This window comes from Cryptomeria japonica, chromosome 2 (genome assembly GCF_030272615.1).
Source record: "Cryptomeria japonica chromosome 2, Sugi_1.0, whole genome shotgun sequence".
NCBI lineage: Eukaryota > Viridiplantae > Streptophyta > Pinopsida > Cupressales > Cupressaceae > Cryptomeria > Cryptomeria japonica.
In genome coordinates, this window is record NC_081406.1 from 202,833,740 (window position 1) to 202,859,132 (window position 25,393).

The 25,393-nt window shown below is 36.1% G+C and overlaps 1 protein-coding gene and 2 pseudogenes across 2 annotated transcripts; all 3 read left to right on the forward strand.

Moving 5' to 3' along the window:
• Positions 1 to 386: 386 nt before the first annotated feature.
• Positions 387 to 10,463, forward strand: LOC131859781 (oryzain gamma chain-like; annotated as a pseudogene).
• LOC131859784 (phospholipase A1 PLIP2, chloroplastic-like) lies at positions 5,133 to 13,570 on the forward strand (annotated as a pseudogene).
• Positions 13,571 to 16,631: 3,061 nt separating this feature from the next.
• On the forward strand, positions 16,632 to 21,316 carry LOC131046325 (TMV resistance protein N). Of its 2 annotated transcripts, XM_059216520.1 has the most exons (6): positions 16,632 to 17,334; positions 17,371 to 17,873; positions 17,999 to 19,073; positions 19,203 to 19,505; positions 19,601 to 20,683; positions 20,761 to 21,316. In XM_059216520.1, exons 1-6 carry the CDS (start codon positions 16,978 to 16,980, stop codon positions 21,199 to 21,201), a joined length of 3,762 nt encoding a protein of 1,253 aa, XP_059072503.1. In that variant the 5' UTR covers positions 16,632 to 16,977; the 3' UTR covers positions 21,202 to 21,316. The 2 variants fall into 2 exon arrangements, with proteins under 2 accessions (XP_059072503.1, XP_057836025.2); XM_057980042.2 differs by having other exon boundaries at positions 16,633 to 17,873.
• The last annotated feature ends 4,077 nt before the right edge of the window (positions 21,317 to 25,393 follow it).

Genomic DNA, 25,393 nt, shown 5'->3' on the forward strand with positions numbered 1-25,393 from the left:
TATGTATTTTCTTATTTTTTATTTCATTTAATCAAATGTTTCAGCGGCATTGACAAATCATATTAGATATAAATAATTTAATATTAATTATTAATCCAATTTAAATATTTAAGTTTTCCAAAAGCATTGAAGCTGTAAAAATTCTGAGCGCTCATTGGAGGAGGTTGAAAACAAAAATGTATACAACGATTGCGTTAGTTTCTGCCTGTCGGCAGGAACTAATAAAACCTCTAAATCTGCCCTAGGTCTTCTTACGTAAACATGGTATTTATAAGAGTTTTATTCCAGCTTTTAGTTAAACCGCACAGAATGTGGGAGTAAATATACGCAAAGTTCTTTTCATTCCAGTACCAAGAAAGAGGGGAAATCCTTGGAAATCCTTGCGAATGGCGGAAACAAATTTGTACGGGAACAAGAACAGAAAAAGAGAACGGGAAATGCTACGGGAACGGAGGAATCGAAAAAGTTACGAAAACGGATTCTATTTAAAACAGAAGCGTGGAAAGGATAGAGAAGGTTGGGTTAAGTGGGCCCCACGGATTGGCACACCTAAGCAGTCTGTCAGCTTAGTATGTGTGGTTTAATGGTGGCCGTCTTTTATCCATTGTATTTGTGAGCACTATCCCGGCCTTGACGGTTGCTTCAACTGCCATATATTGACACGGTCACTGATAAATTCAGTGAACTGGAAAACGATGAGCGTAGTTTGCTCTCAGGTTTATATTTTTCTATGCCCAATTAGGTCACAGATTTGTGGGTATTTGATTAGGTCACATTTTCCTATCTAATAATCTAGCTTGGGTATTTAGTTTGGATGCGTTTTCGTATTAAAAATTTTGTCAATCAAACTTATAGTTATGTGGGTGCTTCTTTTGATCTCATTTTCTTTTGCTCAATAATCTCAATTATCCTATGCACTGCTAAATTAATTAAATTTGATTTGGTTATTTACGAATATTTTGGATCGGATCTTTTTGTGCAGTTGATCCGGCAAGAAGTACGGCTCGATCAGCGGGCTTGTGCAGCGATACAAGTTTTTGTGTAGAATGTGGATTCAATCGAATCAACAAACAGCTGTATCTTCCTTACACTTTGGGAATTACCGGTAAGTCACTCGTCTCTTTTTAAGGAAAAACATTTAGCCCTATTTAAGAATCTGGGGGATGGATTGAAGTTGGGATGTTGACAGGCGTCATGGGTTAACTTTGGGTGCCTTATTACAGTATCGGCTCAGCAGTCAATTGGTATAAAGCTGAAAAAATTAAGAAATTTACTGGGTATATATTGCTTGAACTTCGGGGTTTATAATCTAGGTCAGCCCTGTATTTATACAAAGGCTGCAGGGGAATGATGGGCATAGGATGTGGTCTCATCAGATTTCTTGCAAGAGAGTTATTGTTTCCATGGAAGATCCGAGGATCAATTATGGCCTCACAAGAAATTAGGCATTAGAGTCTCACAAGAAATTAGGCATTAGAGTCTTTGTTTAAGCCATACATCAAACAGATCGTTGGCCAACTAGGATTTTTTTCAGGCAACAGCTATCAGAGCAAAATATCGCTTCGTTTATATGTAGAAATATATATTTTGAGGTCTAAATTTTACCTGTAAGGTCATTCCGACTGCTGAGCTCACCCGTAGCAGCGATTCAATCTAATGGAAAAGGCAATGATCATCCCTTGATCTGTGTGGGTGGATAAGGCGTAGTTTCGTTTGTGGAATATAAGCTAGAATACTATCATGAAATTCATATGACAGGCAGGGGTGACAATCAAATTTCAGGCCTGAATGAGACCTTATCCCAGCTTAGAACCCATAAAGAGAGCTCGTACAAGTTCCTCTACAACCGAAAATTCTCCCCATCTACCAGCTGGTGAAATCTTCAAGTTTATAATAATTATGTATATGGCTGGGGATAGCACTCAGCAAACCCTTGTATAATAGCCTTGCTTCTAAGTTTCCAGACTTTATTTTTTCCAATTGTAATCTTGTTGACTTCCCACTGATATTAATATAGAATTGTTACACACAGAACAAAGGTATACAAAGTCTAAGGAAATCAGCATAATCTAGAGAGATGCAACCCTGCTGAGTTGCCCCTGTTCTACCGAAAGTGTTAGCTCCAATTTTATTGATATATAACTGTATTTTGGAATGCCAATAACCATTTTTAAACGTATAGCTACAGCTTCACGTAGTGCCAAATAAAGGGCTGGCTACAAACTCAAGAACAGGACGTTATGTTGTTTTCTCAGATTACACAATACTATTAAAGATTAAATCCATAATCTTCAATAATAATGGAGGTAATCTTCTGGGTAATGAAAATAGGAGAGAAACACTATAAGAAATCATATCAGCCGCGGAATGAGAAGCTGGGAAATTTATTTTGATTAATAGATGATATAATTGGCAATCATTTATGTTATGTAGGGTTGATTTTGGAAAAAGTTATACGGTTAAGTGTGTTTATGTGAGAGTAGTATTAAGATGGAGGATCTTTTAAAAATATAAATGCTTTGTCTCTATAAACATTATCTAAATACTTAATAGATGATATCAGTAACAATTATTTATGATGAGACACTGGATATTTACTTTAAGTAATAGATGATATCATTGGCAATCATTTATGTTATGTAGGGTTGGTTTTGGAAAAAGTTATATGGTTAAGTATGTTTACGTGAGAGTAGTATTAAGATGGACGATCTTTTAGAAATATAGATGCTTTGTCTCTATGAACATTATCTAAATACTTAATAGGATGATATCAGTAACAATTACTTATGGTGAGATACTGGATAGTTACTTTAAGCAATAGATGATATCATTGACAATCATTTATGTTAGGTAGGTTTGGTTTTGGAAAAAGTTATATGCTGAAGTGTATTTACATCAGAGTAGTACTAAGATGGGTGATCTTTTAGAAATGTATATGCTTCGTCTCTATGAACATTATGTTAATACAATAAGTGTTTAAATAAATCATTTATATCTATGAAAGTTAAATTCTTATAAATTACTACTTATAGAATATAAAATAATAAATTTGGTTCAAAAATTACACAATTAAATCTTAATCTAATATCATATCCCTAACCATCATTTAAAATTCAAAAGATAAAAGATAATAGAAATAACAAATTCAAAATCATCCAATCTACGAAGATTTGTGAAAAAAAATCATTACTAAACAATAACATTGAATAATTTCTAATCTTACTATATATCTTTGAGCAAAATGAGATCCCATTTTGAACTGAGACAATATATTTGAGCAAAATGAGATCCCAATTTGAACTGAGACAATATATTTAATGAAATTATGTAGAGTTTGCTGACTTGACTTGGGAGGAATTTCAGGAACAATATCTGGATGCATCACAGAACTGTTCTGTGATAAGATTAATCACAAGTTGACTGATGTTGAGCTTCCTAAAACAGTATGAGCTTATGAATTTACAAATTCATTCATGTGATTCAAGTACTCAAGGCATATTCATGTATTTATATTTAAGCGTCTACTATTGAATCTTAGAAGTATCACGCAAAAGAGGATAAAATTCTATTTATAGGCTTCTACATGATTGCCTCATCTGCTCACTGATTTCTTAATCATCCAGCAACTGTTAAGATTTGGCCCACTCATGCTACGTTATATTAAATATATGTGATGACGATCAAGATGACTTCTAAGGTTTCTTAATCGAATTGGTTTCTAAAATCTATTAGAATGCATCATTTAATTATGCAAATTCGATGTATTTTTAAAATTTGTTATACATTTTATCATTAGAGTTGCTCTTATTGTTATTACTGTCTATCCAGTTATGTATCTCTTAGTAATTCTTCATTGATAAACATGTCACCCTTATGATAAATCTTGGAAACTTATTCTCTGTAAATTCTTCTGCTCCATTATGTATCTTTCCTTGAAAAGCCATTCACATATATATGAATGAGATAGAAATGAGACTAGAAATTAGTCACTTGAGCATGAACAGGTGGCCTCCTTTGCATATGTTAGATAGCTCTGTACATCTACATTTTAAAACTGACAGTGTTCTAGAAACTTTCAAACAAATTTCATCTATATGTGAGACCTAATTCAATTTTATTTCGAGCAGAGATTTGACAGCAATTACTAGACCTTGAAAGTTAAATCTGAAATGTAAACACTTGATTTTTCTCATTCAAAAGTAGATCAATTGTATTTTCATTTAGCATGGTCTGTTCTTCGCTGACAATTTTCAATTACCCTTTTCACCTTTTAGTGTTTCTCCAGGAGTACCGAAGTTTTGCAACCTCTCCATAAATCCTGGACTGTTGAATCTACAATGTTATGATTCTACAAGTAGTAGACCCTTGATTTTTCTCATACAAAAGTGCATGGGTTATGTTTTCATTTAGTGTGGCCTATATTTAAAAAAATAAAAATAAAATAGTCTCTTCAGGTGTACCCATATTTTGCAACCTCTTTCTCCAGAGTTCTGGACTGTTGAACCTAAAATGTTATGATTCTGCAATTGGTATGATGTTTTTAGTAGTTTCTGGACCAGAATGCATGGTATTGCTTAAAATTGACCCAGTGGTGAGATCTGAAATGTTTGAATTTAAATACACTAAATGTGAACCAGTGTCATAGGAAATTGAGACAGTGCAAACAAATTAATCAGAGCAAAGTTTAATGTTTCTTACTTGTCCTTTGTAAGAATTAAAAAATGTAGAATTATAAGAGTGTATGGGCTTACTTCAGAACTTATTGTTTGCCTGTGTTTTACTACAGAAAGACTGGAGAGAAGCTGGCATAGTGAGCCCGGTGAAAAATCAAGCCCACTGTGGATCTTGCTGGACATTCAGGTTTGCACATAATTTCTCTTGTTTCGTTTTGCCTGTGACGGGACCCATTTATTGAGGAGAAAACAGATTTCATTCATTCATGAATGAGGAGCCTCAGTGACTGAAAATAATTTGATCTATTAATTGATGTTACAGCACCTCTGGAGCACTTGAGGCTGCCTATAAACAGGCTACAGGAGAATTTATTAGCCTGTCTGAACAGCAATTAGTTGACCATGCTGGAGCATTCAACAACTCTGGCTGCAGTAGCGGTTTGCCATCCCAAGCATTTGAGGATATTGAATACAATGGTGGACTGGACACTGAAGAGGCTTACCCTTACACAGCTAAAGATGGTCTGTAGATATGATGTAAACAGTGCTGGTGCAAAGGTTACATATGATGTGAACATCACTTCGGTAATTCTTCATTACCACTATCGTAGATTCTTGTCATTACAACCAAAACTAATAATCTAGAGTTTTCTTGAATCATTTTCTAAGAGTACAATAGTGATGCCAAAAATTCACACACAATTTCATACAAAAACACTCTCAAATTAAAAAATTAATGAAATGTGTGCCTGTTAATTACGTAAAGGGAGATGGAGAACAACTTAAACAGGCTGTGGGTCTAGTTCGCGCTGTTAGTGTGCCATTCCAAGTTATTCAAGGTTTCCGATTTTACAAGGGAGGGATCTACACTAGCACCCACTGGGCCGGGTTTAACCCGGCACACAGTAAGCTCTTGACTTTTTGTCAAAAGTCCTTTTTCCCTTTTCATTTATATCTCAGTTTCCTCGCGTCACTGTCATGGTTATCACTGTGGTCAACGTTTACGCAGCCATCAGACTTATTAAGACTGCACATTTGGTCCTATTAATTAATTAAAAAATAACTAACTTTTTTATTTTGAGACAGTCTAATGGCTAGGCAGACAACAGTATCACTGTGGCAGTCAAGTATTTATTTTTTAAAAATCTGTCTCCCACCCAACCAGCCGTCGCAGGCATACGCCAAATTTGATATTTTTATTGATTCTATCTCCTGCCTACTGTCCAACTGCCCGAGCGATTTAAAAAATAAACACAGCGCTCTGTAAATCCTCTATTTGTGAGGCAGAGAGCAAAGACGATGAATTCAGAATGAGGTTGTTTTGGTGGACCATTGTAAGCGACATGAGTGAACAATGTAAGGAAGATGTAGGTGTGTGTGAGTTAGTTTTCCTTCATCAGTTAGTCGTTGGTGGAAGAGTTGCTGTGTGTGTGTTTATAGGCTATTTGCTGCCTGGAATTGCCTCCCCAGTGTGAGAACTTTTCTGGCTTTAGGCGTTCAACTTGCTTCTGAACTGCGCATTTTTCATTTTTCAAATGCATATCTTAAAGATGATTAGCGTTGGACAACCTCGCCAGAAATTGCAAATTCAGTTAGGTTGATTTAGCTGTTATTTTCTTCTAGCTCAATTCATTCATGGAAAGAGCTAAGACATACTATTTTATATCAATTTGTTAGATTCGTTCATTGGAAAGAGCTAAGACATTATTTTATTTATCAATTTGTTAGATTAATTCAGAATTTTGAGTAATAATCTACAGGCACCAATTGACCTAACTGAATTAACATGTAAATTGGCCTAACTAAATTAACAATGGCTTGCATTGAAGTTGTTGGCCTAACTGAATTAACAATGGCTTGCATTAAAGTTGTAGGCCGTGTTACATGTGGAAGCGCATTCTGGATTAAATCATTTTTTCTTGGAGTATGTTTATGTTGTCATTTGTAGTTGCTCACAAGAAATTTAATGCGAACTGCTTATATATATAATATAAATAAATAAATAAATAAATGTTGTACATTGTAAAGTTGGAAATAAAGGGATGAAGGTACATTCCAAAGTAGTGATTCTATCTTGGGCTATGTAAACTTGTAGAAAGAGATAGAAAGCACTCTAGATCAAGAGTTTGGATCTGGAGTTACCTATATAAGGTAGATTAGTAGAAAGGGAAAAGGAAAGGAACATCGCAATAAAGTAGAAATTTTTAATTTTTGATATAGGCATGTCAAACTCATGCAACTAGAAAGATGCAAGGGCTTATTATTTAAGTTGATGCAAGGACTTATTATTTAAGTTTAGACCAAGAAAGTATGGACATCATAAACTGAAACAATGGTATATGATATCTGTTTCTTGTAAAAATTTGACATTTGATGAGGAAAGAAAGGGGTGCAGAACGTCATATCAGAGACAGGTACGCAGGTAGAAAGCTCGATTTGCTAGCAACCTCTATATTGAGCCAGGCAGAGCTAACTAAGTGGGACCGGCTAAACTATTGCCCTTTAGAATAGTAGGGCAAGACTGACTGCTATCTATCCTATATCCCTCTAATGACCGAGTAGCGCCGCTTACTCGCATGAGAAGGGATTATGGTGGTGGCCAACCATTGAATGTGCCAGGGGTACAGGAAGCTGAGAACACCTCGTTTTTTGGAGCATGCACCTTTATTGCCCTACTATTCTAAGGGGTCCTGCGCTTCACCTGATTGTCCTAAAGCTTCTATGAGTTACTAATGAGATCAAATATCATGAAATCTATCAATGGTATTTGAAAGACAACTTTTAATGCATACACAATTTTCTTAAAAGCCAAGGTTGATTATCAAAACTAGACCTTAAAAATTAAAAATTATGTTATTTCCATGGATGTGAGTATATACTCCGGTTCTTGTTGGTTATGATTTCATTTTTTATTATCTACAAGCGTCATCGATGTCATACAATTATTATTGGATGTGGTAGTCAAATGGGTCAATTAATACTTTGATTTTCTCTCATTTCTAGGTAATCTTATTGTAACAAGAGCTGCAGAGCAGCGAAGTTCCCGTCAAAGAGTGCAAGAACAGTTTGTTTTCTTTTGCTTTATCTGATAAGTTTGTTTTGTTGTCATCAAAAACAAAGAAATTTTTTGATGTACACGAACAATGCTAAGAGGAATAAACAAGTGTAATTTAATTGCTGACGAGAAGACAAAATTCAAAGATAGACCTCCACATACTGAAAATAGAGAAATTGTTCCTACAAACAGCAACTTTGTTGCTCATCTAAACAAATTATGAAAAAGCAGAAACAAATTCCTTGTTAAAGAAGGAAAAAGAAGCCCAAGATGCACTTTTTGCATTGGAGAAAACACTGAATGAAGAAACTGCAAAGAAAGAAGAGTATGTGTTACAAACACAAACAAATTTCTTGGCCAAAAGTCATATCAAGTATTATGGCACAAATCCCAATTTGGCCAACATAGAGTATGTGTTGCAAAGATATCTGTAGGCTAAAAATCTCTAGCTTGTATAGATGTATATAATAGGGTAAAGAGCAAAATTGGAAATGTTAATAACTATGATATCTTAGGAAATTGTCTAGTAGCTCAAGCTGATCATGCACTGCATAGAATAGCATCTGGAAAGCTAGGGAAGCTTCAAAACTAAGCAAGCAGTTTCACTTGAACTAAATCAATCTGTGCTATTGGTTTAATCATAATCAGATAAGCTTATGTTGCACTTGCAGATGAACTTATATTGATCACTGTAGTTGAATAGAAAAAAGAAAAAAATGTCTTCGTTGATTGGTGTATTAAAGACTGTTGTACCCTTGGAGTATGCACAAGAGCCAGATGTATGCTCTATGGTCTTTTCTTTCTTAACTACTTAAAAAAAAAATTGTTGTTATTGTTTCTACTGATTGAAGATGAAAAAACCAATCCAATCGACAAAACTGTCCTTGATACACTTCAAAGATTTAAAAAGGCACAAGTGGATGATAGGCAACATGAATATATTTTCAACCATTCTTGTTCAAAGCTAGCAGTTTCAATTGTGATTCTCAATCCTCTGTTTGTTTCCATTTCCCATACAGATATAGTTAAGTTTCTGACCTAGACCACATATCGCTGAGATGCCAATTACAAATTTATCATTAGTAGTATTATGAGACCAGAAATCAAATGACTTCGATGGTTAAAATCAGCAAATAGTGATATACTTATTAAATTGTATTCAGCTCAGTTAGGTGATTTTAATCAACACAAATTAAACTCTTTCCAGAGTATAATGTCTCTACTTTTCCACCCATTTATCCAAGTGTGTCATCTCTTACAATTTTCAATCTCGTCTGAGTCATGTGAATAAATATGCAACTTGCAATTTATTGTTATTATGGATGACTTTTGTAGTACTCTAATGGATTTTTGTTCTTCAGAGGCACTCTACATTATTATGAAGGGAACATAGCAATCGACACTTTACCAATCCTATGTGATCTTCAATTAGTGATTGAAAGTGTGCAATCCATCTCAATGTTGTGGAGCATCCATATTAGTAATCCATTGATTGATCTTGATGGATAAACTTTAATTTGTCTCTCTTCAGATCTACTCTTTATTGCTATCCTTCGTCACTCGTGCAGTTGTTGGCACCTCACCTTCGGTTGACAAGGCAGTTCCACAAACCCTAGTAGTTACTGAAGAGGTAGACTTTGCTGAAATAGAATGATCTAAGACCATTCATTGGCATTTTAGTGTTTCCTAAGCACTTCTTCAGCACCAAAGTCCTTTTTAGTTCCCTCCAATAGTACGATCACCAAATAACATAAAGCGATTTTGTTTGATAATATTCTAGAAACTTTAAAAAATACATATTTTTAAAGTTCCAAGCACCTTCCTATCAGCCAAAGACACTATTTGCAGCACCCCATGAGTCGCAGATAAGTTGCGAAAGACCTACATATACAAAAAAAAGTTAATTGGTAAATACTTCACATAATTTTGGACAAGGTATGGACATCCATAAAAGCATAATGGAAGGAAACGTTATTTCTTGTAGTCGCTCAAGCCAATTTGTATGCAGAGCATAATATATAAGAAGAACGCCTCAAAGTGACATCATGTCATGGATCACCATAGTAACAGGATACATGCAAAACCGATTTGTTGAAACAGTTTTAGAAAATTTCAAATAAATTGCAATAGGTAAATGTAAAGCTAAATTAGTGGTCCATTATCTTATTCCTTTCACGACTTGTATAAAATTATGTGTGGTATAATATGCATTTTTCGAACTTCAAAAATATTAAAGACAATAAAAAGTACACTTATGCATTATTGTTTAAAATTTTTATTTCTTAAACTAAAAATTCAACTCTAAAATCTCATAAACTATCAGATCCCATACAAATTTTCACACAGTCCAAAGCATGTATTCCAGATTGACAGACGGAAGTGAACTCATAAGGCATAATATTCATTATTCATAAACTATAGCATATGCCTCTGTCAGCTAAGAAAAAGACTTGACAAGACACAAATGATAATCAGATGAACAACAATCTTGAGCAGGACGCAAAATATATTGCAGTGGAGCAAAAATCATCTTATACAAATACTCAGCAGACATCTACTAATTCACAACATGCTGAGTCTACTAAACTCTCCAGCATTTCAAATTCAGATATGGTCATATGCCTGCAATTATGGATACCTCATCGGTCAACACTGTGGTAGCTGCTAAAGAGGTTGCAAAACAAATAGCTGCAATAGATTTACAGTCATTACATTGCCCTCCTCTTTGTGAGTGATTTATATGTGAGAAGGATGTAGAAGATATTGTAGTGGAGCAAAAAGAATCCTATATAGATACTCATCAAACATCTACTGATTTACACCATGTTGAGTCTGCTAAACTCTCCAGCATGTCAAAGTTAGATATGATCATATGCCTGCAATTATGGACACCTCATCGGCCACCAGTCTGGTAGCTGCTAAAGAGGTTGCAAAACAAATAGCTGCAAGAGATTTACAGTCATTGCATTGTCCTCCTATTTGTGAGTGGTTTATATGTGATGATGACAACGGCCATACCTGCTTCTTTGCTATTCAGGCAAGTACAAGATGAAAATTCCTTCTAATATTAATTTGTAGAAGTTCATACTTGAGGTTTCTTTCTAATTTGAAAAATTTCTCTCTTTAATCCCATATGCAATAATGATATTTGCACACAAGATTTCCATTCTGATTATTTGATCAACCTAGCTCCTGCTTTCAAGGTGTATCCAAAAGTTCTGTTGTCAAGAATGACTTGTAATTTGTCAAGCATTATGTTGTGTAGTACATGGTATTTTCAGTTTTGTGCATTTTGTATCTTAACTTTCTGTATTGTACTTTGCATTTATAGGGATCTAATTCATTAGCATCATGGCAAGTGAATTTGGTTTTTTGAACCCGCACAATTTGAGGTATGCGAAAGAGTATCCAAATCGTAAGCCATTCATTATGAAAGCTTAATATGGAGATTCTTTTAATATGGTTATGCATGAGCACTCTGAGTTACAAAGCATTATTGTTGACTGACTCTAAATATTGAGATTGCTTGATTTGCAACTCGTAGTCTTGAAATATACTCATTTACAGGGCTTTGAATTTCTTGTACAACAAAGGAATTTATGAGGGTGCCAAGGGAATGTATGAACAACTCATGCCCAAGATTTTCTCTCATTAAGAAGACATGGAGAGGATGCGAAATTTCGTTTCATAGGTCACTCCTTGGGAGAAAATCTTTTGTTGATTCTAAAATTGATGCTACTCATAAGAGGGGTGGCCTTGAAACCATCACTTTTACTAGTTATAACATCTGATTTACCTTGTGTTATGTGTGGAGGAGACTACCTACTCCAGAAATTAGGTTTACCCAACAACCATGTACAGGGTATTATGATGCACAGAGATATTGTGCCCCGTTTCTTTGCGTGTAATTAAACATCACGTCACAGAAGTTTTGAAAAGGTTACATATTATTTTTCGAGATCACCCTCGTCTTAATTCTTAGTTAAGCTTTTATTTTTATGTTCAAAAGTTCGCTTGGGGTTTGATCTCACACTTGTGTTCAACGAAACTATCCTGGCACGTGTTTCATCTAGTTGTTTAAATTGTGCATTAATTATGTCTTTGAATACATAAATTTCTGTATGGATCCATGACTAATGTCCTCATCCATTACTTCCTTCTAGGTGTGTATTTTACACACTATGTCATGTGGAGCAGGATAGTAGTGAACATAAGAATGAGCTTTCAGGCACAATTGAAGTTCAAGCTGCTCAAAATGCCTTTTTGAACACTCCGCACCTACTTGAAATTCTTAGTGATAGGAGTGCCTATGGTTCTGGAGGATCCATATCTAGAGATCACAATCCAGGTAATTATTTCAAAGTAGTCAATTGCATTGTTCGGCAACAGATAAAGCATGTTAGAAAGTTGCACGGGGAGCAAAGAATGCATGAATGGCGACCTTTGGTCATTGTAGATTCTTCCATGTTTTCAAAGAGGTCGTCCAAAGTAGCTAAGAAAATATATGAACTCAAACAAATTAAGTCAAATCTCTGAAATCTCTATATTGTTACACAAAATTTTCCCTGCATTTCGTTACTCATAGATTTTCACAATTCAAACACAAAAAATCAAAGAAATTAAACAATTAACGACAAATTTCTCCAACAATTTTTTTTTAACGCATCTAGCAATTGCAGTGAACAAATAAAAAAAAAGAAATAGTTTTCCACATAAATTTTCCAACATTTCACCATTAAAAGTATCAAAATTTGATTTATTTAGATCACAAATCACAATGAAATAAAAAAACAGTACAATGCTAAATTTACCCTTGGAAGACCGTCGACGCCGTCAACTTTAGAAGGGAAGCTTGTGGAAGCCATTACTGTTGTTTAATTTACAAAGAATCAAAGACTATTTTGATCAAAATTCTCCCTACTCATCCTTGAAATGCTATTGTAGATGGATTGTTTGTATGCTGTACATGAACTGTTTATATGGTTTGTGTAAAAACGTTCAAATATGGACAAGGCACATGAACTAGAGAGCATGCGTGAGACAACAATCTATAACACATGAGGGGAAATCTAAGGGCAGAGCCACATACCCTCAATTCCAGCAATCACTTTAATAATTTTTTCAGGTCATAGTTACAAAATCTTCTTGAACTCCCTGCACGTACGCAAAATGTTTTAGCAGAGACAACACACTTGAACAACTTTTCAAATGCCACCTACCACCTACAACCTTCTGCAATACAACCTTGTTCAGTGTGTAACTATTCTTCCTGACAATCTGTCACTCCTAGAGATCCTGGGAGGTGTGCATTCTCTCTACTTGGGAATCGAGCAGGCCTCTGCAAGCCACTTGCAACCCCAATAAGCAAGCCTGTGCAAGCCACTTGCAACGCCAATAAGCAACGCAAAAAATCTTGGCAGCAACATTTGCGGTAAAATATATGCTAGTTTCAGGGGTGCATATAAGATAAAGGGGAAATATTGAAAAGAAAGCGGTTTGTGATTGGTTGTTTACAATTAGTTTAATCACACATTAATGTTTGAAGGCTCCGCTATAGTTTCCTATAGACGAGAGCTAATAATTAGGGACCGTGGGTTATGGTTGCCATAGAGTATATGAGCCTCTACAAATACATTAAACATGTAAGAGTATTATATCAAGCATGTGTCACAGGCTTTTGTCAAATTGGGAACTCACAATATTAGTGTACATCTATGGTAGGTAAATTACTCTTTTGGTAGTGCTTGTGTATTTTTTATAAGAGAAGCATATCTAAATAGGAGCTTGGCAAATCATGTGCTTCAAAGTTGAAGATGTGATGCATGTCTTTACATTCTTTAATGGTACTAAGTTGAAGATGTGATGCATGTCTTTACATTCTTTAATGGTACTTAAAAGGAGAAAATTATTGAGTCATTTAGATTACTCTTTTCATTAGTTATATTTTCATAGCTATAAGATTGGAGGTAAGTGGCATTAATTCCAATTTTGAAGAGATTTATAGCCCCTTTATATTTTGGTAAACCACTTCATCCTCGAGGGCCCTTTTTAACACCTACAAATTGTAATAAGAAAGAGAAAAGGGGAAATCTCCTTGCCTAATTCCCCTTTTGATAGTGAATAAATCCATGTGTCTCATTAATGAGGATGGAATAAGATGTTAATAAAATAAAACTCGAAATCAAATGATTAAGTAAGAATATAGTCATGACATTGTTGTATGCCTTATTCATATTGAGTTTAAGAAGCATCACATCTTTTAAGTGTTGTATTTAATAGAATTCACTATTTCATGGACAATGATAATTCCATCAAGGGTGTGTCTCCATTCAAGGAACTCACTCAATTTCTCATTATGATTCTAACAAAATAGATCAATGTATCTAAATTTTTTATTATAGGGATGAGTTCCAAAAATGTTAAATCTTATCCCTTAATAATGGATCTTTGAGAGTGGCACTCCTTCATACTTTTCTAGACATCATATACCACGAGTTCCAAAAAGGGTAAAGAGATACAGAGCAAGAAGGGCCACATGCCCAATAGAGAAAAAAATACACAACTCTGTCAACATCCACTAAGGTATCCAACAAATGAGACATTTTCGAAGATAATTGCCCCCTATCCACTATATTCTAGCCTTGGCCAAACAATTTGCAACTCCATTCCACTCCCTAGTAATGTGACAAAAAGTAACAGATTCCAATGAGTTGCATAACCAAAGAATTTGCCTAATAATCAAAGCTAAATGCTAGCTAACCTCATCTAACCAACACTCATTCAACAAAGTCACCACTACTTGAAAATTTGATTCACAAATAATTTGATTCCAATCAAGAACACAACTACAATCCACCGCATGCAAAATGGCAAGAGCCTCCATGAGATTATTAGCATGGAAACCTTAATAAATTGAGAGAAAAAACTAAATATCTCCAAAGCTATTCACAAATAATTTGATTCCAATCAAGAACACAACTACAATCCACCGCATGCAAAATGGCAAGAGCCTCCATGAGATTATTAGCATGGAAACCTTAATAAATTGAGAGAAAAAACTAAATATCTCCAAAGCTATCACGACCAACACCATCAATACCAACATGGCCAATGTTCCCTTGAGATGAACCATCAATGTTAAGTTTCAAGACTCCCTAAGGAGGAGGGGACCAATGACCATCCCTATTAACTTTTCACAAAGGATGACGACATCTATTTCTCATGATCTGCCCAACATACCAACCTCCAGAAGAAGGAAAACCTCCTTGAAGAGAAAAATTGAACCAATTACAGATATCAACATCGCCAGGATCCACACCCCCAACAAAGTCCCACTTTGCCAAGACAGTCTCCCGAAGAGAATGAATAATTTTCCACCACAAATGTTGAACAACCATCTTAACATCATGAAAAAGCCTACGATTTCTTTCCAACCAAATATGGCAAATAATAAAAGAGGGACCAATAGCCCATGCAACCTAGAGAGAAGAAGTCTTAACAGGAGGCTTGGCCAAGTGGGCCCAAAAATCAACCAAAGAGGAAACATGCTAGCAAGCTTGGTTCCAAAGTTCCCACCAAAAGTGCCAAATTGCTTTGGAGAAGGAGCACATTGCTGATTATTACAACAAAGAGCACACATAGAGGGAGCTTAGAAACCACGTTTACACAAATTATACCAAGTAAGACAATGGTTTTGGACAACCAACCACATGAAAAAGTTGCATTTAGGCCAAGAAAATTTACTCCACATGTTTCCACCAAGGAACTTCCTCCCCTCCAAAAAGCTATTGAATGAGTTCCAAGTAACCAGCAACAACAGAGTACTTACCACAAGAATCATTGCCCTAGGCCAAAGCATCATGCCCCGACAAGGTATTACACTCCCATGAAGCAAGAATTTGAGCCAACTCCTTACGAGCCTCCTTTGATCCACTTGGTGGCTATTCATGGGGGTCCTTCCATACGCAACAAACACCCACTCGTAAATTCCGAACAACCTTGTAGTGCTCCACCTTATCCCAACCCAGGACAAAAAAAATATCACAAAGAGGTTGGAGATGCGGTTACATAGAAAAGATAGGAGGTTTGCCATGCCAATAATTCAACCAAAAGAGAGCTTCAGAGCCCTTATTACATATCCAAAATAAGCCTTTGTTAACTAGCTAAGCCCCAATTTTGGTTGGGCAAGAAACAAATCTTTGAAAAGAGTTAATACTTAATTGCCATAGTGATAACCATGACAGTGACGCAAGGAAATGAAGACATAAAGAAAATGGAAATAAGACTAAGACTTTTGATCGAAAGTCAAAGCCTAGTGTGTAGGTTAAGCTTCAAGGCACTCCATTGCTACTTTTTACAACACTTATTTATTAGATTGAACATTTCTATTGTAAAATTACTATTTTTAAAATTTAGATGATGAAGTAATTATAGTTTGGTGAAATTGATTCTAATTTAGATTGTGAGAGTTTTTTTTTTAAATCAAGGTTTCAGATCACAATCTAATGTGGAAGTAGTTTCACCAATTTCATGATTTGTGAAAATTTGTGGTCTTTCAGCAATTATAATTAATAAGATATATTGAATGAGATCTAAATTTGATTAATGTTTTCGAAATATAAATTATTATAAAAAATAATTTATAAATTGTATTTAGTATTGTATAAGTAAAAATATAATTAATATAAAAATCTACGACTCTCAAAAATTCAAATGTTAAATATAAAAATGAAAGATGAAAAAGTGAAAAAAATTATAAAAAATGAACAAGTAAAATTTATATACAAAATAAATAGATTACATTTATTAATATAATTAACATAATATTTTTTAATAATTTTCCAGAAAAATTATCTACAATTTATCAATGATTTAAAATATCATATGAAATCTGTAAAATACCACCAAATTTTTAAAAGACATTCCAAAGACCATTAAATTCCAAATTAGTTCTTATTGTAACTGATATTTGTTTTATATGGGAATTTATTTTTGTATTATTTTATGAAGGGTAAAATATCGGAGTGTGGAGACGTATATACACACGGTTTTGTGAAGTTTCCTAGCTATTATATATCGCGGTGCAGAAGTTTCAACGAGGTTTGCCTCATGGTAAGATTTTGATAAAAAGTAGTGCACGTGCGATTCAGTGCTCTCTCATTCAGTGCTGATTGTGACAAACGACACTTCCAATATGGAATACAAGAACACGCTTTGAGCACCTTTGTTACTGCAACACGGTTTTACGAGATGCGATTTCTTAGCTTTATAAGACAATGCCTCATCAGACATTTTGTGAACGGAATTTTTTTTTTGTCGACCCTTTGCGTGTATGGTGCATTTGAACAGAATATCATGGAAATATCTCTCTCTCCCCCTGCCGAGGTTGTATCTACTGCTTCTTCCTCTGTTCTTCCCCCATCATCTCTATCTCCTGCTTCCTCCTCTACTCGTGTTCTACCGTCATCTGTATCTGCTGCTTTCGAGGAAGATATGCCATCATTTAAATTTGCTGCTTCTTCCTCTACTCCTCCCCTGTTAACTGTATCTGCTGCTTCCTCCTCTGCTCCTCCCCCACCGTCATCTGTATCTGCTGCTTATGAGGAGGTTGTGCCGTCATATTTATCTGCTGCTTTCGAGGAGGTTGTGCCGTCATCTTTATCTGCTGCTTTCTCCTCTGCGCCTCTTCTCCCTGCTACTTCTTACGATGTTTTCATCAACCATTACGGAGAGGATGTCAAATATACCCTCGCCACCAACATCCACGATAAACTTACTGCTTTGGGATTCTCCGTCTTTCTTGATGTCTATTCCCTTGAACTGGGTGATGTCATTCCAGCACATATCGAAGAAGCCATGCGCACTGCCTCACTTCATATTGCCATTTTCTCTCCCAAGTATGTCGAATCCCCTTGGTGTTTGGCAGAGTTGGCTTACATGCTCAATACACCTAATAGAGTTATCCCCGTCTTTTATCGTGTGGATCCTTCCGATCTGCGCTGGGTGGGTAAAGGAAAAGGAAGCTATGCTCCTTCATTTTCCCGACATGAAAAGCAGGGAAGATACTCCGCCCAAAAGGTTGAGGAGTGGAAGATGGCACTGGAGAAAATTTCATTTCATAAAGGCTTCGTGGTTAAGGATAATAAGTAAGTAGCAAATCCCCTTGTCATCACCTTAGGTTTCTCTTTCTTTAATTTCCGGTGCAATCGTTACCTTTAAATTCTCATTTTTGTTCTATAGCTGTTTTCTTAAATGTGTTCCACATGTTTAGAGATGAAGGGTTGCTGTTGAAGAAAATTGTAAATATGGTATTACTGGGAAAGGTGCCGTTGCCGGTAACCCAAAATTCTGTTGGACTGGATGATGTTGTTCTAGATTTTGAAAGAAATACATTTGGATGTGCGCAAGGTGAGCGCAATGTTCAAATTGTAGGGATCGTAGGAATGGGTGGAATTGGTAAAACCACGTTGGCAAAGGAGCTGTATAACAGAAAATCTTCGTCTTTCCATAGCTGCTGTTTTGTATTTGCAGTGCGAGATGCTGCAAGCAGAAATGCTTTACATGAGAAGCAGAAAAAGCTTCTGGAGGATATTGGTGTCAGAGGCTTAACATTCGATAACATAGACGAAGGAAAAGCTATTCTGGCAAATCGGTTGAGATCTCTTCGTGCGCTCATCGTCTTGGATGATGTAGATGATGAGACCCAACTGGATGCTCTGTTGCCAACTAAGGACTGCCTTGGTTCAGGCAGTCTTGTCATTGTCACGACTCGAGAATTGCATCTGCTTGATAAGTGGGATTCCAAGTCATATAGAATGAACGAACTGGATTACTTAAATGCCAAGGCGCTTTTTTGTCGGCATGCTTTTCCACAAGGCTACCCAGAAGAGGGATTTGCAGGTATAGTTGAAAAGTTTTTGAAAACTTGCAATGGATTGCCTTTGTCCCTCGAGGTATTTGGACGACTTGTTTATGGCAGGCCCAAGGATTATTGGAAATCCCAGCTGCATAAGATCTCCAGAACTTTGCCGGAGGATATCAAAGGGAGGTTAAGTGTCAGCTACAATTCGCTAGATGAAGAAGAGAAAGAAATGTTCATGGATGTGGCTTCTTTCTTTCTTGGACAGCACAGAGATTCGGCGATTGAAGTATGGGATGAATTAGGGTGGAGTGGCTTGCAAGGATGGGAAAAACTTGTCAACAAGTGTCTAGTTAATGTGGACGAGCATGATAGTATAACAATGCATGACCACCTGAGGGATTTGGGAAGGGATCTTGCAAGTAGGCATTCATCTTCTCGTGTATGTCTTCCAGAGAGTACATTCAACATAGAGAAACAAGCTACGGTGAGCTCCAACCTAATGTTTCATCTTTAAACAGTTTTCATTAATTATTTATTAAATATTTCTTTTGTATGTGTTCCTACTGGTCCACACATGACATTTTTAACGTGTGCTGTTGTTTTTTCCATTCAGGGAAGATCTATTAGAGGCATAGTTGCTGCTGGATTAGAATATACTGACGAGCCATTTTGTCATCAGCAGCGTCCCAAAAAGTTCTGGCGCGCTCTACCTTTCTCGCCCAGATTAAAACTTTCCACTGGCAAAGAAGCAAAGCTTATGAAAGATTTCGCCACACCATCAGATGACCTTGTATGGCTTCATGTCTTAGATTTTAAGAAGAGAAATCTTCCCTCGTGGCTTTCATTCAGAATGTTGAGATATTTGAAGCTCAGAAATGCTGTCAACTTAAGATACTTATGGCCTAATACAGATGATGTAGGTATATTCTTTACTGATAGCAACCTCCAATCGAAAGTTTCTTTCTGCTATGTTTTCTGTGTTAACTGAACTGACAAAAGCTCTCTTTGCAGCCTCCACTGCGGTTAAGAGAATTGTGCATAACGAATGGTCATATATTACAAACGATTCCTACGTCAATAGGACTCCTGAAGGAATTGAAAAGGATACAACTCTTTCATTGTAAAGCAATGAAGAATCTCCCAGAAGAGTTTTGTTCTCTCTCATCTCTGGAGTGGCTAGATCTATGCTATTGTGAGATGTTGTCTTCGCTACCTAGTGGTTTCGGGGTTCTGACAAACCTGCGGCATATAGATTTGTGCAACTGTAAGAGGCTGCAGAGTTTGCCAGTGTCTTTTAAGCAGCTAAGAAATCTTCAATATCTAAATTTTTGTTTCTGTGAACAACTCAGTTTTAGATTAGACATGCTGGAAAAAATGGGAAAGCTGGAGTATTTGAACTTTTCTTTTTTCAGTAACCTGGTAGAATTGCCGAATGGAATCACAGGACAAGTGTATTTGAGAGAGCTCCATGTTTGTTATACAGGCTTAAGGGAGGTTCCCACTAACATTGGTCAACTTCACAAATTGGAAACGCTGGAGATAGGAAGCTCGTTCTTGAATAGCCTGCCTTCCTCTATTGAAAACTTGTCCAGTCTGACTCAAATAGAGCTTGGCGGTAGCATGTTCAATTCTGTACCGTACTTCGTGGAGCGTCTAAATATGCTCAAGAAGATAGAGATATCTGGAACAGGTGTGTTTATAATATCACTACCTGCAGACTGCTGTCCCAGCCTTGAAACTCTCATACTAGACGACAATAATGAGCTAAAGTGTATTGACAGCCTGCCAACATTACTGCAAGGTATAGAAGTGGCGTCATGTCGAAATCTGAAGAGTATAGAGGGCATTCGTTGTCTTAGAAACCTTAGAATTCTCCGTATAAGTGATTGCACTAATCTAGATGAGCCCTCAAGTTTTCCGTATTTACATTCCCTCGATGATATTTCAATAAGTAACTGCGACAAATTTCTGGAAGCCCTCGCAATGTGGAAATCCAGAGGTATACGAGGATGGGAGGACATGGAAAAATTGAAAACTTTGGAGCTAGTAGCAAACAACACATCAGCTCTCCAGCTCTGCACTCGGGATATAAAGGTAATGGAGACTACTGGTTATATTATAGAAGTTTATCTCACTTGGTTAATTTTATTTACTGAAATAATTTTTTGCAGAAATGGCCATGGCAGACGTGCATAGTTGGAAGGGCAGTGAGTAGCGTGGAGTCAGTTATGGAGTCACTTTCTTTCCCCAATCTCACCGTGATTGGAGAGAGAGAAGAGTTGTTAGAATACGGGAAGACGCATAGTTCAGGTGCAGCTATCGTATGTCTCGTTGTAAAGGTGTTTGAAGATCATTTCATCGACCATCCGTTCCTCCCGTTCAGTAAGACCTCAGTATTATGTTGGCGACTGAGACGTGGGCAATGGGTGTTTGTAGGTGTGTGGAGACAAGATTGTAACCTTTTGGACACACTTGGTAGGATAGCGCGTAGAGAAGTTAATATAAAGATAAAAGAACGAGTGGTGGCAGAAGAAGAGAGAGTAATGGTAATGGCAGGAGAGGAAAAGAGAGTAGTACAGGGATTTACACATTTGTGGCCTTTGTTTACATGAAATTGTTATCCTTCCAAATTGAGCGTGACAATTGGGAGGAATAAAAGTCAATTTACTATCAAGATATGTTGATTGTACGTTTTGGAGAGGAATATAAAAGTCAATTTATTATATATATTTAATACAATTTAACATAGGTTGATTGCATGTTTTATCTAATAAATAATTATAACTAGCAATTGCACCTTGGTGTGGTGCAATGGGTACACCGAAGAGGTCTAAGAGGTGAATCAAGAAAAAAAATTACTCGACTTTTTTGCATACATTTGTACAATACATGTGATTAGTTGCTAGGTGATCAATTTATATGTTCTTTGTGCAACAAAGGTGTTAATGGAGAAACTATGCGTCCACTTATGATGATCTAAATATGAATTAAAAAACCTTTGAATTAGGGAGATAAGTAGGCTCCATTAGCAACAAACTCATGTTATGTTTGCAATAAGGAGAGAAGGAGAGAGAGTGAGAGATATGGATAGGAGGGAGATTGGGGGGGGAGGGGGGGTGCAAAACAGAGGGAAAGAGAGAGGGGTAAGGAGATAGAGATAAATGGAAGGATAGAGATGGAGATGGAGATGGAGATAGAAAGGAGAGGGAGAGATAAAGAGAGGGGGGAGAGGAAAAAATAAAGATAGAAAAGATAAACATATAGAGCTAGTAAGTGATATATTGAGAGAGGTAGAGAGATTTGGAGAGAAGAAGATAGATACATAGCAAGAGATGGAAGAATAGATATGGAAAGATAAAGAGGCAAATAGAAATAGAGAGGAAAATAAAGGTAGAGATGAAGATAGAGCAAGAGAGGAAGAGGGAGACAAATAGATAGAGAGCTAGAGGGAGAGATAATGATAAAGATAGGTAGATAGAGAGGGAGATATAAAGAGGAAGAGATAGAGATATAGAGGAAGAGGTGGAGATAGAGAAAGATATACAGAGAGAGGGAGAGAGAGAGTGAGATAAAAAGAGAAAAACAAAGAGAATAGAGAAAAATAGAGACGTAGAGAGGAAGAGAGAAATAGGGGAGATACAAAGGGATAGAAAAAGAGGGAGAGATAGAGATATATGGAGAGAGAGAGAGAGAGAGAGAGAGAGAGAGAGAGAGAGAGAGAGAGAGAGAGATGTGAAAAGAAATTAAGAGATAGGTATTTAAGTAGAGAGATAAGAAATGGAGAGATAGGTATTTAAGTAGAGAGATAGACAGGGGGAAAGGGAGAGAGGGAGACAGAGAGGAGTGAGATAAAGATAGGGGGAGAGATGTTGGCAGCAGGGCAACAACAATGCAGAAAAACTTGGGGGGGGGGGGTGAATCAGTTTTCACCAAACTCAACCATATGAACCTTAACTTCAGATCTGATTAGGGATAGCAATAACAAAAATAATCACCAAATCAACAACAAACACAACACAAATATTTTTGACATGGAAAAACCGGTTAAGGGAAAAACCATGGTGGGAATCTACCCACAGTAAGATGATACTTTGCAGTCTGCAGTAATATGTGTAAATATTACAATGGGGAATGCACATGCATTCAAGCACACTGTCTAGAGCTCACTACTCAAAACAACAAGGGCTACAACTTTGGGAAGGCTCACTGCCTTACAAAGATCCGACAACAATCCAAATTACATGAATTGAAAGAATAGCATCTCCAAATGCCTGATTACAGTTCCGTTTAAGCACACTGTCTGCACAACAACTTTTCTCTGCTCTTCCACACTTTCGAATGATATATTTGCTTGTTCGCACATATAATAACCTTTCAAATCATAAACAAAACCGCAAACACACAACTTACATGATTACATCACTTATTTATACAATTCATCAACCTTAACCTTAAGGTCGATTCAACACATAAGGCCTAATTACAAAATTACATCACACGATACACAAATCCATAACTGGACCAATACAATGTCGACAAGGACATAGCATGGACCCAAATCAAATCCTCGAACACGCAACACCACCAAATAATTCGCCAAGATCATCCACAACACGCTACGCCACCGAATATGTTGCATAACACAAAGAATATCACTGGACCAATAAAATATTTAGTAACGCACACCACGATGAATGCGGACCACCAAAATGCATAGGACACGATCAAAGAACATCCACAAGCAACGTGAATTCCACCGCAATCACCACAACAACTTGAATAGCAAGAATCATCATTAAGATCATCACTGGAGCTCAAAAACACTAACAAACAAACTAAAAGATATGCTTGTGAAGTTCCAAATCATGAACCATCTGATCTAAGGACACACATAAACGTTCCAAACACTCTCCAAAATCCGCAGCTCAAGGTATCATAATTCCAGAGCAATTTAGATCAAATACCACAATTCTGCAACACAGAACATTGAAAAAACAATCACTACACTGGATCACACAACTCAATCAAATCACCACATAGCATCATGAAACTCATACTGAATCAACTAGAGATAAACATCTCAAAACCCAATAAACTGCATCAACACATCTGCAACAAATCACAGAAACCAACTAACTGCAACACACCAATTCTCTGCAACACAGTAATATGTTGTCATCAATGACAACAACACATTCCAACAATTCTAATATCCAATAATCTCCCCCTTTGACATTGATGACAACATATGAATGTGAAAAACAATCAATGCAAAGAAAGAAATCAATATCCAACAATATCCCAAAACTCTCACAAAGAAAGAAATCAACATCCAACAATATCCCAAAACTCTCAAAAATCTCCCCCTGAGATCAACATAGGATATAACAGTTTTTCACATGCATCTCTCCCCCTTTGACAACAATGCCAAAGACATATACAAATAATTATTCTCTGATAATCTCTCCCCTTTACATACTCACAAATTTGAACACCTGAACCATATGTTGACTACTCCCCCAGAGCAACAACATCAACTCATCACTCCTGATAACAGGGTAAGACAATGAAGTCCACTAGATCGATGCAACCCAATGCATCTAGTTCACAACAGGAGGGGCAATCACCCCTAACTTCTCTCTCAGATATACAAATGTATCTGTAGGCAAAGGCTTTATAAATATATCTGCAATTTGTTCCTTAGTAGATGCATACTCCAATTTGACTTCTTTTTCATTCACCTTCTCTCTCGAGAAATGAAACTTGATAGATATATGCTTTGTCTTAGAATGCGACACTGGATTCTTAGAGATATTGAAAGCATTAGAATTGTCACAATATATAACAGTAGGCTTGTTATAAACAACTCTAATATCCTTCAACATCTGCTTCATCCAAAGTACCCGAGTACAATTGCTAGCACTAATAATGTATTCAACTTCAGTAGTAGATAAATAAATAGAATCTTGCTTCTTACTTGTCCAGGCAACCAACTTCTTTCCCAAAAATAATGCTTGGTAGTGCTCTTTCGATCATCAACATCACCTGTCCAATCAACATCATTATAAGCATTCAAAGTGAAATCATCATCCTTCGGATACCACAATGTCATGAATCATTTTTTTTAATAATGTGCATTTTAAAGATTTAATGTGATTTTGAAATTAAAATAGATTAGATCATTCATAATCTAGTGTGAGGAAATATTGTATGCATTTTTTCTCCTGCAATTGATATGAAATTCGACATTTAATATTCTTTTGGGTTTGTCAATACTGATAAACTTTCGAGTGCAAGTAATGCAGGATTAGGTGAACGATGTCGAAGGCGAGAACACAAATCAAGTAGACTTGTTTTAACTAAATGACTTTGATGGAAAAAGGGAATCTCACACACCACATTTGCATATACATTTATCTTTGCATTTATGAATGAAATATTATGTTAAATTCGACCATATAGGATGAAAAATTTATTAATGATTGAATTATATAGCGATTCCATGATTTCATTTTGTTTGTGTGAAATTATCGATTATGTTTGGTTTTCGGAATTACATTTTAGTCGTACGAACTAGGAGTAGATTATAAACTTGTATATTCAAAAGTGAATAAAGTTCATGATTCATATTGAATATTTTAGTATGATTAATTAATCGTTGAATAAATTGAATTATATGACCTAGTTTATAAATTGATTAGTCATTGTTATATAGATGGTAGGAAACTTGAAATTTATCGATTATATATATATATATATATAGGTGAAATTGTAAATTTAATCATTACGGAAATGGTCATATGC